Source organism: Lithobates pipiens, unplaced genomic scaffold, assembly GCF_037356315.1.
Source record: "Lithobates pipiens isolate NorthernLeopardFrog02 unplaced genomic scaffold, aLitPip1_a1.2 Scaffold_16, whole genome shotgun sequence".
Lineage (NCBI taxonomy): Eukaryota > Metazoa > Chordata > Amphibia > Anura > Ranidae > Lithobates > Lithobates pipiens.
The window spans coordinates 596,036,389-596,055,596 of record NW_027507748.1 but is presented as its reverse complement, the minus strand read 5'-3'; the positions used below and the strand labels follow the sequence as shown (position 1 = coordinate 596,055,596).

Below are 19,208 nucleotides of genomic sequence, written 5' to 3'. Positions count from 1 at the left end.
TTTGAGCACCTGCTTCAAGTGGTCTTTCAAGGACTGACATACCCCAATTGCCGCCACTGCAGGTTGAGCTACTGAACCTGCCAAGGAAAAAATGTTTTAACAGGAATTCCAAAGTTTTATCGGTTGGATCCCTAAGCATTTGAGCGTTGTCAACAGGACAAGTCAGACTTTTATTCACAGAGGATATAGCGGCATCAATTGCGGGTATACCCCACATCTTTGAGAATTTTTTCCATAAGATAAAGTGTTGAAATCTTTTTAGGAGGGAAAAAATGTTTATCTGGGTGATCTTACTCAGGATAAATAAGCTTTTCCAGAAAGAAATGAACAGGAAAGGCATTCGCAGTTTGAGGAGGCTTCAGTGAACCCAAACAAGACATGGGGTTTTCAACCGACTCAGTTACGAGTAGCTTAAATGTGGAGCGGACCATTTCACTAACAGTTTGCACCAGCAATTTCTCATCCTGTGAAGCTGAAGAGGGTCCTCCTCCACTTGATTCCTCAGAAGAGGAGTAATCAGTCTCATCCCGGTCCTCTGAGGGGGATTCTACTTGAGCTGTGTGCACCTGCAAAAGAGTGCACTTTATAGCTTTGTATAGCCCGCGTTGTGGGCGTTAAACCAAGATGATGTCACGCTAAAGCTCCGCCCCCTCCTCTGCCCACCCATTCGCACCCCACCTCATCTTTTTAAAAAAAGAACACTTTTCCCAAGCGAGCCGAGGGCTTCGATCCTGATTGGATCGCACATGGAGGGGAGGCTGGGGTGGAGGAAGCCAGTGGATGGAGAGCCGCCGTAATGGCGGCGACGGGAGGCGCCTGAAGGATAATGTGGGGGGACATTCCCGAAAAGGAAAAAATCCCCCCTTCCCACATCCTACCTGGAGCATAGGCTCAGAGGAAGCATGCAGCTTGTACACAGAGATGAGATTGACAAGCATGGAAAGGTACATGCTCTTGACAGCCCCTGGCATAGCACACATTTACTTAAAGGAGAAAATCCACAAGAATTAGAAACATTTCTTAGGAATCTCCCTTACATTATTTAGCTGCATGGTTCTGTGCTAACAGACCCAATCTTCACCTCTCACTTTATTTTTGTTTAAATGGGGGATCCCAGCTCTGGGCCTGTAAAGCACCCCACCAGCAATATGGCTGAAAAACCCAAATACTGGATCCCGGGGTCCAGCTCTCTAGAAAGAGAGGCGTTACAGGTAAAACCTTGTTTCTTCGGCCATGAGGTCCGGGTACCATTCAATTCGGCCAGGAAAAGGCACTTTGAATGAATCCGGTTGCATGGCTTGATCGACTCCATGTGAAAGGAGTGGCTCTTCAGGAACAGATTTCGATTTTTTTTTTTTGCTCTAGAATGGGTCTGATATCTCCATTCGGGTTTGGTACCGTAAAGAGGTTTGAATAAAACCCCCAAACTTTGCACTTTTGTGGGGATTTGTATGATCACCCCCTGAGCCATTAATCAGTCTAGTGCCCAAACCAGAGATGGCCTTTTCCCTGGATCTTTGGGAACGTTTGACCTCAGAAACGAGAGGTGGAAAGTCCCAAATTTCAATTTTTTACCCTAGAGTTACCGTGGAGATGACCCATCTGTCCTGGATTTCCTCTTCCAGAGTTCTGAGAACTGCAGAAGTCTCCCCCCCCACCCTGGCGAGGGGGGGGGCGCCTCTTCATAATGAGGCCTTAGAATTCTGTTTTGCAGGTTCCCGGCCCCAGGACTTCTTTTGAGCCTGGGCCTGTCCCTGAGGTTTTCCTCTAGAGTCTGACGGCGTCACTGCCTAGAGGCAGATGCCCCTGGTGTAGGAGAAAGAGTCTGCTTAAATGAAGGGCGTTTATTCTTTCTCTTGACTGGCAAAAGAGTACTTTTCCCACTGGAAATCATTCAGATGCATTTGTCCAAATCGTCCCCAAATAGCCGATCCCCATGAAAAGGAAAACAAGTCAGGAGCTTTTTGTATGGTGCTTCAGCTGACCAATTTTTTAACCACAAGGTTCTACGCATGTGTACTAGCCCAAGAGCAAGGCAGGATGCCTGGTGAATAGATTTAATGGCGTCTATGACAAAACATAATCCTCTTGGTAGTTCGGCCAAATCCCGGGCTTGCTGTATAGGAACCTCTTTAAGGGCCTGTCGAAATTGGTGCTTTAGGGATTGACAGATGCCAATTGCAGTGACTGCAGGCTGAGTAAGGGCCCCTGCCAAAGAAGGGGGGAGAGGAGGCAGAGCCTAATGCAAGCAGGAAGAGACAAAACATGCGAGGTCGAAAACCGGAACACAGACTGACACTGAGCTGAAGTGAAGACAACAGATTAAGGTATGTGCACATACTCCCTCTAGTGGAGAATTACGCATGACAAAATTTTTCCCTAAAAAAGAAAACCATAGGTGGACTTTTATAGTTCCTAGGCTTCTTCCCTTACCTTATCCCCGCCACAGGATTCTGCTGAATTAACAGACAGATCCAACCTTCACCCATCATGGCGGGCTGCGTTAGAAAACCTTCAAGGACCGGGTCCCTTTTTATCGGGCTTCCACTCCCTTGGACCTGTAATAGCACCCCACCAGGAAAAACTTTAGGTAATGTAGCATGACCAAAGCCCTGGGTCCAAGGGTCCAGCCCTGCAAAGAGAGGCGTTACAGGCAAAACCTGGTGCTTCGTATAAGAGGTCCGGGTACCATCCACCTTGGCCTCAGTGGCACTTTGGATGGATTCAGTCTGTAGAGGCTATTTAAATACAGCAAGGATCCCTCCTGGAGCTCCTCAGAGCACATCTTCACTCGTGACCAAAACTGAGGTACTCCTGATAGAAGGAGGGGTTAATTAGGGAGAAATTCCTGTATTGGGTATGCCAGTGCCCAACACCTGAAGGTGGCTATAACCTATATAGTTAATACTGTGGCTCTGTGTCCCGTGATGTACGATAAAGAAAAGGATTTAAAAAAAGTTATAAATTGATTTGCATTTTAGGAGTAAAATAAGTATTTGACCCCCTTCGCAAAATATGACTTAGTACTTGGTGGCAAAACCCTTGTTGGCAATCACAGAGGTCAGACGTTTCTTGTAGTTGGTCACCAGGTTTGCACACATCTCAGGAGGGATTTTGTCCAACTTCTCTCTGAAGATCCTCTCCAAGTCATTAAGGTTTTGGAGCTGACATTTGGCAACTTGAACCTTCAGCTCCCTCCACATATTTTCTATGGGATTAAGGTCCGGAGACTAGCTAGGCCACTCCAGGACCTTAATGTGCTTCTTCTTGAGCCACTCCTTTGTCGTCTTGCGTTTTGGGTGATTGCCATGCTGGAATACCCATCCACGACCCATTTGCAATGCCCTGGCTGAGGGAAGGACGTTCTCACCCAAGATTTGACAGGACATGGCCTCATCCATCGTCCCTTTGATGCAGTAAAGTTGTCCTGTCCCCTTAGCAGAAAACACCCCCAAAGCATATTGTTTCCTCCTCCATGTTTGATGATGGGGATGGTGTTCTTGGGGTCATAGGCAGCATTCCTCCTCCTCCAAACACTGCGAGTTGAGTTGATGCCAAAGAGCTTGATTTTGGTCTCATCTGACCACAACACTTTCACCCAGTTCTCCTCTGAATCATTCAGATGTTCATTAGCAAACTTCAGACGGGCATGTACATGTTCTTTAAGACAGTGCTCCTAATCTAAGATCATTACCTGTATAGAGGACACCAGGGAGCCAGAAATCTCGCTGATTGATAGGGGATCAAATACTTATTTCACTCATGAAAATACAAATCAATTTATAAAACTTTTTTGAAATGCGGTTTTCTGGATTTTTTTGTTGCTATTCTTTTTCTCACTGTTAAAATAAACCTGCCATTAAAATTAGAAACTGGTCATTTGTCAGTGGGCACACGTACAAAATCAGCAGGGGATCAAATACTTTTTTCCCTCACTGTACTTCTCAATTCTGGTCCACCAAAATCAACTAATGTTATGTGTGTCTCATTCATGAGAGAAGTATGGGGGTTCCTGCTGTTGGTCTTCTTTTAAAAATACTAGTGGTCTAGTCATTTCCAGTTACCATACTTTTGAATCACAGGCCCAGAACAAGCATGTTGTAATATGAGTGACAGAAAAATTACAGAATTTTTCTTTCTATATCTCCAGGTCAGTGATTCAAAACATGGAAGACAGTGCATCAATAGCCAGGAACCTAGCAATCTGAGGACAGGTCAGAATTGGCCAACAGGTGCATTTGAAAGCAGTATTAAACTCCCTAACATTTTTTTTTTAAATCCCCTCCCCTGCAGCTTCATGCCATATTGTGCTGGTATGCCATGCAGACTTAAATGTCAAAGGAAGACCTCCTGCGCTGTGCTGTCAGTGTGCACGCGCTTCTATCTTCATCTTGTTTTCTATCCTCATTTGCTCTGTTCGGTCAGTTGAATGGCCAGGTCACAATTACATTACCCCCATGCATGCATGTGGGTGTCACATCACCACGGCACATAATTGGTGCAGTGATATACTCTGAGCTGCACATGCGTGGTTCAGTGTACATTACCGCTGACAGGCAGGAGGAAGCACTTACAGACAGGGTCTCCTCTGCCATAAAAAAACTGTCAGGCAGTGTTTTTTATTTTCAAATTGAATACCACTTAAAAGAGACATTGCCACCAAAGTGATGATAAAATTATCCTTAGAAAAAAAATCAAAAGCTGTGGCAAATCTAATTCCAATTTGGTGGGTCTCATTCCCATATTCGGTAGGTGCTATCATTCAAAATACAGCAGTTTTAAAAAAAAGACCAAATGAAAAATGATAGCCCAACCCCGCAGCAAGGTAAATTTACAATATATACCCCTTTACCACCTCCCTGCTACAGGAGGTTACAACAGGTAAGCCTCTGTGTCAGAGCTTATGCAGGAGAATGTTGCCACGGTCACAAAGACCACGGCAATATTTGGGCCTGGTGTATTGCTGCTCAATACTGTCACTGGTGGAGGTCACACACTCCCCCATATCTAGAATGACTCAGACAAAGTGGGCAGGCAGTGATGTAGTTTGAATCGGCAATTATACCTTGCTAATACCTTGATGAGGGGTGGGATCTTTCAACTGCTAATAATGAATATACAGTAGCTGTTAACCTGACTCATGAAAATATTTTGAGGAAACAAATGAATAAAACTGCAGCTGGAGAACTAAGCAGCCATGGGCAGCTATCAAATATGACCGGTCTTACAAAAATTAAATCCATAAGAAAAAAACTGTTTAAAATTTGATAATATGAATATTTAGCTATATATCATAGTTTCTATGTCGTTTGCATCCAATCTGGCAGAAATCAACTACACTTAATAGGAATTTTTGATTGATAAGAAGTTATCAGTGCTGGTGGAAAATCTCACTGAACTGGACCAAACTATTTTCTTTGTCGTGTTAAAAATGTTTTCAAAGGGGGGGGGGGGGGGGCGTGGCTTGTGCGCACAAGAAATGGCAGCCTAAGTTTGGAGCTCTACTCAGCCGGCCAGACAACCACCGCAAACGGGCAGGTTCCCTACCCCATCGAGACTCCACATCACCTCTGGAAGACCAGCGGACCCTGCAGGCACGATGTCCCGCAAAAGAAAGGAGGAGAGGAACCTCAAAAAACTGACGGCATTATCCTTTCTGCTGGAACGGAGAGGAGACAGGCCAGATGGCGACGCCAGAGCCGCCGTGCGTCCATCATCGGCCTACACAGTCCTCCTGAGCAGTGATCCATGAGAAATAGGAGAACAGTCATCTCCCCTCACCGCCAACCCTCCTCTGCTCTCCCCAATCTCCCAGAGCCCTGCTAAAGCACGGATGCGCTTGGATTCTGCTTACCAGGCCGGGACCACAGTGAGTACAGAATTACATAATGCACACGCGGTATCCTCCCTGCAATCCTCCATAGCAGCCTTTCCTACATCAGGGCAACCTGTACTTGACACCACAATGAAAGATATGCTCTTATCACTGCAGTTCTCTCTCATGACTAATCTGTCTTCCCTGATCCACAAGTTTACCACTGATATGAGGCACATGGGGGACAGAGTGCAGTACATGGAAGACAAAATGGAGGAATACACAGATACAGTGAATGACCTGGTAGATGCTTGTATGGTCCAAAAAGAGGACAATGACTGCATTAAATAAAAGTTAGCAGACCTCGAGGAGCGCTCTCGCCGCAACATTATGAAAATTTGCAGTATACTGGAGATGGTCCCTCCCGCAGAACTACACAAGTATGCTTGCACCATGTTTTCTACCCTGCTGCCTGAGCTAACCCCTATTGAGCTCACTATAGTTCGCATATACAGGATCCCTAAACCACTCCATTTAGAGGAGGCGGTCCCTAGGGACATGCTCCTGCCGATACAATTCTACCAAGCCAAGGAGCAAATCCTTTCCAAAGCACGGGTACTCAATACTTTCCCTGCACCATATGCTGATATTCAACTGTTTGCTGACCTCTCACAGTATACATTACAGATGAGGAGATCACTGAAATCAGTAACAAAAGCTCTCACCAACCTCAAGATGACCTACAAATGGCGCCACCCAGCTACCATCCTGGTCACGCACAATGGAATCCCTCACACCATCTCCACAATTGAGGGGGGGTGGGGGGGGGTGAAGCTCCTACATTCATGGGGCATTGTGCCGGAACTACCGCGTAACGAATCTGCCACCCCAGGAAGATCCAATCCTTCTCCTCAAGGAATCCACTGAAGGCACCATAAATCAAAAATGAATTGAATTTACTTGCCCGTACACACGCCGAGCCACTACACAAAGTTCGGTCTGGCCTACCGCTCGCTTTAATACAGAGTCCGAACTTTCCGCCAAGTTTAGTCAGCACCCAGCTAAAGTTGCGTATTGCTGACTTGTTTGTCTATTTGTCATATTTCACTTTTTTTTTCTTCTTTTTTTTCTCTTCTTGTTTGCTTGACTGTTGCACATTCAGTGTTAGAACTTTATGTGCCTTTCATCGTACTTCAGAGACCTTGATATCCTCACACCTGCTCTGCTTCACTCAGAGTACCCAAGAGGAAAATCCCACCTGTGAACACCAGCTTCTCCCTGAGGAACTTCTGCACAACCCCTTCGAACCGTAAGTTACGGCATCACATCCAACACACCAGCGGTCACTACCATGTCTTTTACTATACTGTCCTTAAATGCAAAAGGCTTGAACCATCCAGCCAAACGCCTGTCCTTGTGGAAAACAGCCTTATCGCTCAAAAGTTATGTGCTTTGCGTGCAAGAGACGCACTTCGCCCCAAGACTCATCCCCCCTGTGTCAACATAAACTATTTCCCCATATAGTCAAATCTCGTTATACATGGAAACAAACAGGAGTGTTAATTGCCATACGAAATACGGTCTCATTCCAGCTTCAGAAATGCGTCACTGATCCCGAAGGCCGCTATATTATCTTGCTATGTATGATCATCAACATGGGGACAATGTGCTTTGGGGTGGGGGGGCCTCAAGGCCCCTTTCCCCAAAGCACCCCCCCCATGTTGAGGGCATGCGGCCTGGTACGGCTCAGGAGGGGGAGGGGGCGCTCGCTCGTCCCTACCCCCTTTCCTGACCGGCCAGGCTGCGTGCTCGGATAAGGGTCTGATATGGACTTTGGGGGGGGGGGACCCCCACGCCGTTTTTCCGCCATAGGGCTTCCCTTTAAGTCCATACCAGGTGACGGGCCAGCGAGGTGTCAATCTCGCCGATGGAGGCGGCGACATTGACTTCCTGCGCTAGTCCCGTCTACCTGGAGCCGCGTTCAAAATGAACAGACGTTTCTCCGTGTGTGGGCAACTCCGTTCATTTCAATAGTCCGATGGACTGTCTGCTAGAAAAGTCCGGTCGTGTGTGGCAGGTACGCTCATTCAGAAGGTCCGGCGGTTAGTCTGGCGGTTTGTCCGCCGGATAGTCCGATCGTGTGTACGCAGCATGACACTACTAAGTTACCATGTGTTGTGATGTGCTGCAACTTATGTGCATTGGAGAGCCATTATCAATGAACGCTGTGGGGGGACATGCACAATGTTGTTTGTCAGTGGCTAATGAAAACTCTTTGTTAGTGAGAAGGGTCTAGGGTAGCCTTTTTTAACCAGGGTGTCTTGGCAAAAAAAAACTGAAATTGCCCAAAAACTGTATACAAGCCAGCAGGTGGATCAAGCCTGCCTATTAGTTACACAAAGCCACAGGTTTTCATTGTGCACCATTACAGTCTTCCAGTCGCCATTGTCCTAACAACCAATGATGTCATTGGTTGATAAGGAGGACATTGAGTACCTGCCCCTCTCCTTCAGCACCAGGGTCACATTAGCCGAGTGAGGGAAAAACCGAGGAAGAAGAGAAACATTGGCATACTAATCAGTACCAGTGTGCAAAGGTCTATTTGCTTTGTAAGAATAAATTGCCACCAATGTTGGGTGTCCTACGCATGTGAATGCTGCTACATTATGTGAAAATATTCGTTTTGTTTTTAATAAATGAGGTGCATCTAGATTGTGTGGAATTTTAATGGGTGCCTTGACTGAAAAGAGGTTGAGGAACACTTCTATTATAAGTTCATGGTAGCTGAAGAACAGATGGAAATGCCATGGCTGTAAGGCTTACTGAGTCAGCTAGCTGTAAGCAGTTTTGTTCTGACATCCTTGTCTGGTACTGTAGGATTACGATATATTTAAAAATGTATGGGAAAAATTAGAAACTGCATCTGGTTTTAAAGTGGAAGTAAACTCCCCTATCGTTTTCAGCCAAGGAAGCTGCCATCTTTGCCTCTGTTTAATCTTCAACTGCTATGGTGCTGCACATATGATTCATTATGACACCAGCCATTGGATGGTTTGATAGTTTGGCTGAGAGCACAGCCAATGTGCAGTTAGCATTCCCGTCATGTCTTTTTTTTTTAACTGTTTAAAATCGATGGGTTCACTTCCACTTTAAATGTGGTCTGTGTATTTCACATGCTGTCCTGACACCCTTCACCTGGTAACCTACACCAATCTTTGCTCTCTTGCAGCTACACTGGCCAAAGAATCTTCAGCATCTGCACACAATAACTGTTTCTACCCTCTAGCTGCAACATCACTTACTTTGTCTTGAACATTGTACTGACGTAGCAGAAAGCGGGTCGAACCACAGAGTGCATCAGAAAGCAAAGGATGATCAGAGATATGAAAGGGGGACAGGTAATAGTAAATTTTTGTGTTTAGAGGCAGAGTAGCGGTTTGTGGGAAAGTCTAGTTAAAAGGGGCACTTATTCTTTACATTAAGAGTACAAGTTTACCAGTAACTACTTACTTTCTGTCTCATTGCGTTTGATCATTCCTTGGCACTCAGCTAAAATGGTTTCTTTGAAAGATGTCACCAGAGCATTAACGCAGCACTCCATGAGCTGTAATTTGGAGCATATGAATTAAAATAAGTATTTATAAAAGTACTTCATGAAAGTCTGTGTGAACAGGTGCACTTAAAACACTTCTAAAAGCCTAATATTTGTTTTCTTTAGTTGTGGATATTGTAGTGAGTGTTTAGAAACACCGTCAGGTTTATATTTCTGAAAACATAAAGAAAAGAAACGGGCAGCTTGCAATAGGTAAATATATAGTACCCAAACAAAACACAACAAAGAAAATATTGCAGCACCTCCAAATAGAGAATATTACCAGCTTAAAGAGGTGTTCCCCTTAAAAAAAATAAAATAAAAGTCAGCAACTACAAATACTGCAGCTGCTGACTTTTAATAATCGGACACTTACCTGTCTCAGGATCCAGCAATGCGGGGGAATGAAGCATTCTAACTATGGGCAACCGGCTGTGGCTTCACAGCCAGGCACCCACTGCGCATGCGTTAGCGGCGCCGCGCAGTCATCTGGGACCTGTCACGTGTCCCAGATGACTGACAAGAGGGAGGGGGCAGAGCTGAGCCCTTCCTGTGCCAAGGGAAAGTGATTTCACCAGCCCAGGCACTGAAGGAGGCAGACTACGAAGGATCCCCTAGCAACAGGCTTTAGAGCCGAGTTAAAAAAATAAAATTTCCAAATGTTTTTTTTTATTTATTTATTTTTTAGGAATTTTAATGAATTCTTTTTTTTTATGTGGAACACCACTTTAAAGCATGTGCTATAAAACACAGCATTCATAATGTGTAAATGACGTCCAATACATAAAAGTCCACAATATGTGATGAATATCACCGCTAAGAAACTGTCTTTCGCAAGCTAATGGAAATCCTCTCCACCATGCATTAGCAACAGAGCTAAAATACACTCACCAACATTAAAGCTGCCAGAGGAAAGCTGCAACATATGCGTTTGTGTCAACAGGATCCTTCACACGTGATTAACCAGCTCCATTCTCACAATGGGGACACCCCGCAGTACTGCTTCTCATCAAAAGAGAGAAGCCAGTTTTAAGCATGGAAGTGGCCGGGAGATGTCAGAGTGTAGCTCCTGCCCCAAAGCATTCCATGCAAGTGTCTTTAGGGGATGCCAGTTGGGGTGGGAGCTACATGCTGACATCTTGTTGCCACTTCCATGCGTGGCACTAGCAGCTCCCTTTTGGTGAGAAGTGGTCTGCGGAGTGTCCCCACTGAGAATGAAGCTGGTTGACCACATGTGAAGGATCCTGTTGACACAAACGCATATGTTGCTGCGTTCCTCTGGCAACTTTAATGTCGGTGAGTGCAGTGTGTGTTAGTTCTGTTGCTCACGCAGGTTGGAGAGGATTTCCATTAGCTGGTGAAAGAAAGAAAAAAAGTTTTTACTTTAGATATACTTTACAGTGACCAGATTATGAGAGAAGTATTATGCTCCATACACGCGGTCAGACATTTCGACAACAAAATCCATCGGATTTATTTAGACGGATGTTAGCCAAACTTGTCCTGCATACATATGGTCGCACAAAGTTGTCAGAATCCGATCGTTCAGAACGAGGTGGCGTAAATTACGTACGACGAGACTATAAAGAGGGCAGTAGTCAATAGGGTTTGTCTCGTAAATTATTCTGAGCATGCGTGGCACTTTGTCTGTCAGAATTGTGTACACACACGATCGGAAATTTAAACGATCGTATTTTGTTGTCAGAAAATTTTAGATCCAGCTCTCAAACTTTGTGCGTCGGAAGTTCAGACGGAAAAAGTCAGATGGAGCCCGCATACGGTCAGATTTTCCGACATAATCCGATCGCACATTTTCCGTCGGAAAATCCGACCGTATGTATGGGGCATAAGGGTTGTAATTGCTGATACCCTTCTAAAAATGACTGTTGTCTGGCTGTATCCAGCATGAATACTTTATAAGTCACAGACCTGGAATATACATGCTATATATTAGTATCAAACATTTTCAGAATTCCTTTAATCTTTATACTTGTAACAGGTCAATGGCTCAATGCACTGAAGTCCATTCAGCAGTAAAGGAAAGGTGAGCAATTCAGCTTGTGAGATTCTCTCATGGCAGGTGTCATGCATTTACAAATACAAGAAATTCTTCCAGCACACTCACCGCTTGCACAGAGTTACATTCTTGCCTTGTCTCTAAGTATCGTTGGGCTCTCTTCTCTTCTTCTTTTAGTTTAGCATCTGCCTGTTCAGAGTGAAATATCCGTTATAAAGAGATTCTCTTCTGGAAGGCACACAGATGTCACACATTTCCAATATCATCTTACGTATTTCATGTAATTCTGTACACCGTTTTGTTGGAGGTAGGAAGGGGCCTGGGTTCGGTAAAACCTCTCTGTAGAATCTAAATAGGCTTTTTCAAAATTATCCCGATAGATCTGCAGTTTGTATTCTGGATTTGAACAAAGATTAACTGAAAACCAAAACACAAGATGAAACCTTTTCAATCAGGAAATCAGAAAACACTTCTACATAAGTAAATATGCTTTGCCTCCCAGTGCTGCCATGATCATGCATCAGACTTAAGACTGAATCATGACGTTGGTCAACCAATAATAATTACTGCCAGCATTGGGGATTTGCTCAGCTGATCGATCGATCAACTTGGGTACATTCAGCCTGCCCATACTTGGTTCGAATCTCGGCTGGTTTCTGATAAACTGTCTATGGCCAGCTTTATTGAACAAAGCAGTTCCTTGCTCCTCTGCAGTCAGCACCGAGATCCTGCTGTGTAGGTGACCCAGGGCAGTGGTGATCTTACTATCCCCAGTCATATGACAGTGCTTGGTCCTACTGATTGTCTGCTAGGCCCAGACTCTATTAAAGGTTAGCAGCTTACATTCTCCTCCATACTTGAAAGTCCCTGGTAGTGTCAATGGCTACAGAGGAGCAAAGGGCTGCAAGGAAGTGCAGGAGATGCAAGCATACTGCAGTAAGAGAATGTCTTATAGACCCTGTCACTTGCCTTGCTTGGGCAAGATGATAGTGTCTTTTTAGGAATCTCATATATACAAAATACAATATAGGACTGTAAAGAACAGTAATAAAAAGGACCGAAAACACTTTTCCTAAAGAAAATGCTGTTTCAGGCTACCTTTTGTGCAGGTTACCCACCTCAAGGCCTAAGCACCTGGTCATGTGATCTAACTAAAGGGGGTATGAGCTGACTGATCCTCCCCTTCAGCACTGGTCATATAATCAAGATTCCAGAAATTAAGACACATTTCAACAAAAAGGAGCTTGGAGCAGCATTATCTCCAGGAAAGGTAATGCTGGGTAAACACAGGAAGACTGTGTCGTGTGTTTTTTGTCATCCAGTGGGCTGAACGACAACATACAGATCGTCGTAATAACACATTTAATGTTAGTACAGCGAGCTCCCTGCTGAGCTATTGTGTTCTGACAGGTGCACTGCCCACCCCATAGGCTGCAGGTGCTGATCAGATGCTTGTTTTCCAGCATATTTGTTCCACAGAAGTCGGTCGTGAGACTGGCTACTGTCTAACAGGGAGCTATACAAATGGGAAGCTGCCAAACTGACCATTTCGGCTCATGTGTACCTAGCTTAGGTGTTATAGCCTTTCTTATTTTTCTTATATCAACCTCAAAAAATATGTTAACAATCCTTTAACTTACCACTTGAGTTTAGTTCCACTTTAGTAAAATAGCAGTATATTACTAAGAGTATAATACACAACAGTAGACAATTATATTTTTGTAGACACTGCATTTGTGGGAGAGGAAGTAAGTCATTACCCCTCACAAAGAAAGAAAAAAAAAATCTGTCTCACCAACATAAGGTTTATATACTGTAAAAAAAGATTGCTAGCACATTTTGTAACACATACCATAGGATTCTCTAACACCAATAACTAGTTGGGAATCAAATGCTTCCCCTAACCGCTCCGCGTGAACCAATTTCATTGCACTATCCTGAAGGCGATTCTTTATATTAGAAAATATAGATTCATTCCACGTATCCAGCATCAGCTGGAAGACAAGAAAAAAAAACAAGTGAAAAAGGAAACATAAGTATATCACCTTGCACAAGAAAAATTGTTTCAACATGAATTTGGAGGCCCCTTTCACAAAAGCGGTCCAATCAGGTCCACCTGTCTGTTCTTCAGGTGGACCGGATTGGACCCTCCATTCTCCTCTATGGGCAGTCGAATGTAAACAGAATTGTGTCCAGAAAGCAATATATGTCTTTTCTTAAAGAGGTATTAAACCCAATATCAAAAATTTTACATTGCAGCTTACCAATCCTTGGATGTGGTGGCTGCATTCGTTTTCTATTGTCTGTTATTTCCCCTGGTGATCCAGCCAGTAACACATTTCTTGTCTTATTGTGTCTGCATTCTGAATGAAGTAGTAAAGCAGACATCAATGGACAGCAGCATTGTTACTCTGAGCAGAGGGTAGTGTTAAACTGGCCATACATGGATCGAAATTCAGCTGGTTTACTAGAAGTCAGTCTACCGATCGACTTCTGTTCAACCACCCTGACGGTATTTTTTCGCTCGATCAGCACAATAGGCAATTGACTGCAGCATTGATTTTCCTACTGTCTAAATTCAAAGATACAGCAGGGAGGATTCCTTCATCCACATTCAGTGTATGGATGGGGGGGGATCTGGTCAGTTTTTTTTTTTTTCGCTCAACCCACTGAGTGAATTGAACAACTCATCTATGACCATTCTTCGACTAGCAGATTTAGATGAATTTCAGCTAACACTTTATTATCAGTCATAGCAAACATTTTTTGAATGACAGTACTTCCAGCTCAAGCTTTTGTAGCAGCACTTCCACACCCGATAAGAGATGGTGATGATCTTACACCATTTGAGAAATTATGCACCACGGAAAAAGTATGAGGGAATATATCTCGGATTTATAAAATTGGCGAGGGTGTAAAAAAACGGGAACTATGGCCCATATATGGTGGGATTGCCCTAAGATCAGGCTATACTGGAAGGAAATATTAAGATATATTAAGGAGACCACGAATATAGATATATCTGAGGAACTATGGACATGGGGTAGATATCCCAATAAAGGAATATAGAAATTTGATGATACCCCATATAATGAATGCCGCAAAAAGTCTGACCCAAAAAATGGAAAGAAGTAGAAAGCCCAAAAATTAGAGAATGGTTTGATAATCAAACCATTCTAAAATTTTTGGGCTTTCTACTTGATAAAATAGAAGAGACATATAACATGGAATACCTAAGATATAGCCGAGAGAAAGTATAGAGGGATTTTTAAAGAGATGGGAAAAGTGAAAAGGGTTTAAACAGACGAAGAATTACAGTGAGGTAAAAAGTCCCTAGAGATGGGGGGAAAGAAGCGTGTAAAAAAGGATAGGGAAATGGGGGGGGGGGGGGGGTGGTGGGGGTATGTTATTGGAAATAAAGTTATGCTAAATAATGTATATCCCTCTGGAAGGGAAAGTGTTTTGTGTATTTAAAATAAATAAATAATAATAATTTTAAAAAGTGTTTCTAAGGCCTCCTAAACATGTTTTATGTTTTCCTTGCTTTAAAAGATGTTAGGCATAAATTTTGGCCCCTCACCCCCCTTTTACTTACCTGAGCCCTCATTCGATCCAGTGCTGTGCACATCTGCAGCTCTTCTCTCCCCCTTACTTCTGGATCTTGCTGGCTTTGCTGGGGCACTGGAAGCCACTGGCTCCTGCTGCTGTCAATCAAAGCCAGTGACGGGGGGAGGTGGGCAGAGTCCCGCTGTCTGTGTCAATGGACGTAGAAGCGGGGCTCAGGAGCAAGCACGCAATGGACAGAGAGGAGGGGCCAGGAGCCCCAGCGGGGGACCAGAGAAGAGGAGGTTTGGTGCTGCTCTGTGCAATTCCCTTGCATAAAGCAAGTACAGAGATGTTTTTGTTTTGTTTTTGTAAAAAAATAAAAAACTATTTCTTTACAATAGCTTTAAAACTGGCTTGTCTCTACTCTCCAACTGCTACGTTATCTGGACAACTTGGTCGGTTAAAGCAAGTTGAAAAATAGCTGACTTACTTGGCAGGGTCACCAGGTGAAAATAAAGGAAAAAAGCCTCAAAAAGAAAATCAAGGCAGCCACCACATCTAGGAATAACGAGCTACAAATTAATACATTTTTCATGGTTAAATACTGCTTTAAATCTTTTCTACAAGTAGGTTATATTGACATGCTTTTATTTCTTTAAGCAGCAAAATCAGCTGTATTAGTACTATCAAGCAGTTATAGTCTATAGTGCAGGCTAGTGTTAGTGTTGGCTCCAGAAGAAAGAAGTGGCGTCTCAGCAGATCTAACTGCTTTTTTAATTTTTTCCATTTGAAGTGTCACATACAGTATATCCAGAAAGTATTCACAGCGCTTCACTTTTTCCACATTTTGTTATGTTACAGCCTTATTCCAAAATTAAATTAACGATTTTTCTCAAAATTCTAAATACAATACCCCATAATGACAACATGAAAAGAAGTTTCTTAAAATCTTTGCAAATTTATTAAAAATAAAAAAGGTGAAAAATCCCATGTTCATAAGTATTCACAGCCTTTGCGCAATACTTTGTTGACACACCTTTGGCACCAATTACAGCCTCAAGTCTTCTTGAGTATAATGCAACAAGCTTGCATGTATATTTTTGGGCAATTTCTCCCATTCTTCTTTGCAGGACCTCCCAAGATCCATCAGGTTGGACGGGGAGTGTCGGTTCACAGCCATTTTCAGGTCTCTCCAGAGATGCTGAATCGAGTTCAAGTCTGGGCTCTGGTTGGGGCACTCAAGGACATTCACAGAATTGTCCCATAGCCACTCCTTTCTTATCTTGGCTGTGTACTTAGGGTCTTTGTCCTGTTGGAAGCTAAACCTTCACCCCAGTCTGAGGCTCAGAGCGCTCTGTAGCAGGTTTTCATCAAGGATGTCTGTACTTTGCTGCAATCATCTTTCCCTCGATCCTGACTAGTCTCCCAGTTCCTCCCGCTGAAAAATAGCCCCACAGCATGATGCTGCCACCATCATGCATCACTGTAGGGATGATATTGGCCAGGTGATGAGTGGTGCCTGGTTTCCTCCAGACATGACACTTGCCATTCAGATTAAAGAATTTTGTTTCTCGTGCTCCGAGAGTCCTTCAGGTGTCTTTTGGCAAACTCCAGGTGGGCTGTCGTATGCCTTTTACGGAGCAGTGGCTTCAATCTGGCCACTTCACCGTACAGGCCTGATTGGTGGAGTGTTGCAGAGAAGGTAGTTTTTCTGGAAGGTTCTCTCTCTCTTCATAGAGAAATGCCGGGGCTCTGTCAGAGTGACCATCGGGTTTTTGGTCACCTCCCTGACTGATTGCTCAGTTCGGCTGGGCTGCCCACTCCAGGAAGAGTCCTGGTGGTTCCAAACGTCTTACATTTACAGATGATGTAGGCCATTGTGCTCATTGGGACCTTCAAAGTTTCAAAGCTCCAGAAAATTTTCTGTACCCTTCCCCAGATCTGTGCCTTGATGCATTCCAGTCTTGGAGGTCTACAGACAATTCCTTGGACTTCATGGCTTGGTTTGTGCTCTGACATGCACTGTTAACTGTGGGATCTTATATAGACAAGTGTCTGTCTTTCCAAATCAGGTCCAAATCAACAGAATTTACCACTCCAATCAAGTTGTTGAAACAGCCCAAGGATGATCAGTGGAAACAGGATGCACCTGAGCTCAATTTTGAGTGTCATGGCAAAGGCTGTGAATACTTATGTGATTTTTTTTTTATTCAAATTGTATTTTTTTTATAAATTTGCAACATTTTTAAACAAACTTCTTTCATGTTGTCATTATGGGGTATGGTTTGTAGAATTTTGAGGAAAATAATGAATTTAATCCATTTTGGAATAAGACTGTAACATAACAAAATGTGGAAAAAGTGAAGCGTTGTGAATACTTTCCAGATGCACTGTACATTCATGTGTCTGCACAGCAGTGCAGTGTGTTGCTGTGGGATGATAAGCGGTGCCATCTAAGGTGCTGTGGAAATATTTAGACAAGCTACACTTTTCTGCACTGCAACACATCACTTCAGTGTTGTGGTGTGAACAGGTGACCTGAGTTTATCAAGTGTGGAAAAAACCATAGTGTCCTTTTTTTTTTTTGGGGGGGGGATATTACATATATTTTAACAAGGAAAATAAGTGGCAGCAAGTTTGAAGCTTTTGCTTAGTGCCAGGATATGCATACTGTTTTTATTTATACATCCATAAAGTGACAGTAAAGCTTCTTTTTTATTTTTTAACTAAAATAACAAACATATTATACTTAATTTCTTTGTTTTGCACAGAACTAATCCTCTTCTTCTCGAGTCCCCTTCCGGTGCTCCAGGCTCCTCCTCTTCAGCAAGTGCCCCCATGGGGGTACCCATGTGGGCTCGCTCCCGAGCTGCCCTGTCTGCTTCTATTGACACAGAGGAGGTGGCTCGGCCCCACCCCCTTATCACAGCATTTGATTGACAGCAGCAGGAGCCAATGGCTCCCCCTGCTATCTACCTGCCCAGGGAAGAGGGAGACAGTGGCAATAAGTTGCTGCTTTCATGTACATCGCTGGATCAGATTGGGCTCAGGTAAGTATAAGGGGGAGGGGGGGGGGGATTCTGCAGCAAAGAAGGTTTTTCACCCAAATGCATAGAATGCATTAAGGTGAAAAACCTTAAGGCTTTAGAACCACTTTAAGCCTAAAGTGGTTCTAAAGGCAAGACATTTTTTACCTTAATGCATTCCTTGCAGTACGGTAAAAAAATGTCCCAGAAATTGTACGCCGCTCCCCCCCCCCCCTTTATACTTACCTGTCTATGGACGCACATAGCAGGGCTTGGGAGTGCACCCACGTCTGTGTCCCCATAGTACCCAGCTTGCACACACAGAAGAGGAAGAGTTTAGAGCATCGGCAGGGGACCCCGGAAGAGAAGGTTCGGGGCCAATACCACTGCACAGAACAGGTAAGTCTACCATGTTTACCATTTTAGGAAAAAAGTATGCCTTTACAACCGCATTAACTTTCCAATAAAATGCCACAAAACAGGGCCTTCAGACTAACATCAACATCTACCTTCATGTGAAATTTTAGGCTGCTGCTCTTGGGAACCTTGGAAGATTGGAGGAGAGGGATGCCACAATGTTATTACAAACAGGGGTCTGATGTAAAATGATAATTTGACCATAAGTGGATTTGTACATATCATGCTCAATACAAACAAGCTTTAGGGCAGTCTTCAGTATTGCTTTACACTAGGACTAAGAGAAATAAAGACATCAGATTGTTGTTCACATCATTACATATTTAATATCCTGAAACAATGGATCTCGGCAGCATAGATATAAAGCAAACATAGCAAAATGTCTCACTGATCATAATTCTCAGTTAGACATTTACCTGTCAATCATGAACATTTGAATGGAAGCCTCCGTTTAAACATTGACAAACCAATTCATGAAAAGAATGCTCTGATGCACATATAATGACAAAAAAATAGCTCAATGTTTCCACTGATCAAGGCTTACCTTTCTAACAATACTGTCTTCCACATTTGATTTCTTGTTACTTCCTTGTTTTCCCATTAAAGTGATTTCTAACTGACAGAAGGGTTTGGGTAAGATGTCACACTGTGTAAAGAACTTACGCCATTCTACAATATACGCCTTCAGTAAAGCAGTGTCATCCTGATGACTGAGTACTCTCTAAAAAATAAATAAAAAAATATTCATACAACACTTACGGGAAATATTAAACCAGTTTCATTAGCCAGTGAGTT

General features: G+C 43.5%; 1 protein-coding gene across 2 annotated transcripts in view; it reads right to left on the bottom strand.

Annotated features, from left to right (window-relative positions):
- The window catches only part of CUL5 (cullin 5), an 84,244-nt gene that overhangs the window by 37,883 nt on the left and 27,153 nt on the right, over positions 1-19,208 (bottom strand). For both annotated transcript variants that reach the window (XM_077483953.1, XM_077483954.1), the window contains exons 4-8: positions 18,958-19,134; positions 13,277-13,418; positions 11,696-11,841; positions 11,533-11,613; positions 9,326-9,419 (exon numbers count right to left, since the gene is read on the bottom strand). In XM_077483953.1, the coding sequence (XP_077340079.1) occupies positions 9,326-9,419; positions 11,533-11,613; positions 11,696-11,841; positions 13,277-13,418; positions 18,958-19,134 (640 nt within the window). The remainder of the gene's footprint in view (positions 1-9,325; positions 9,420-11,532; positions 11,614-11,695; positions 11,842-13,276; positions 13,419-18,957; positions 19,135-19,208) is intronic.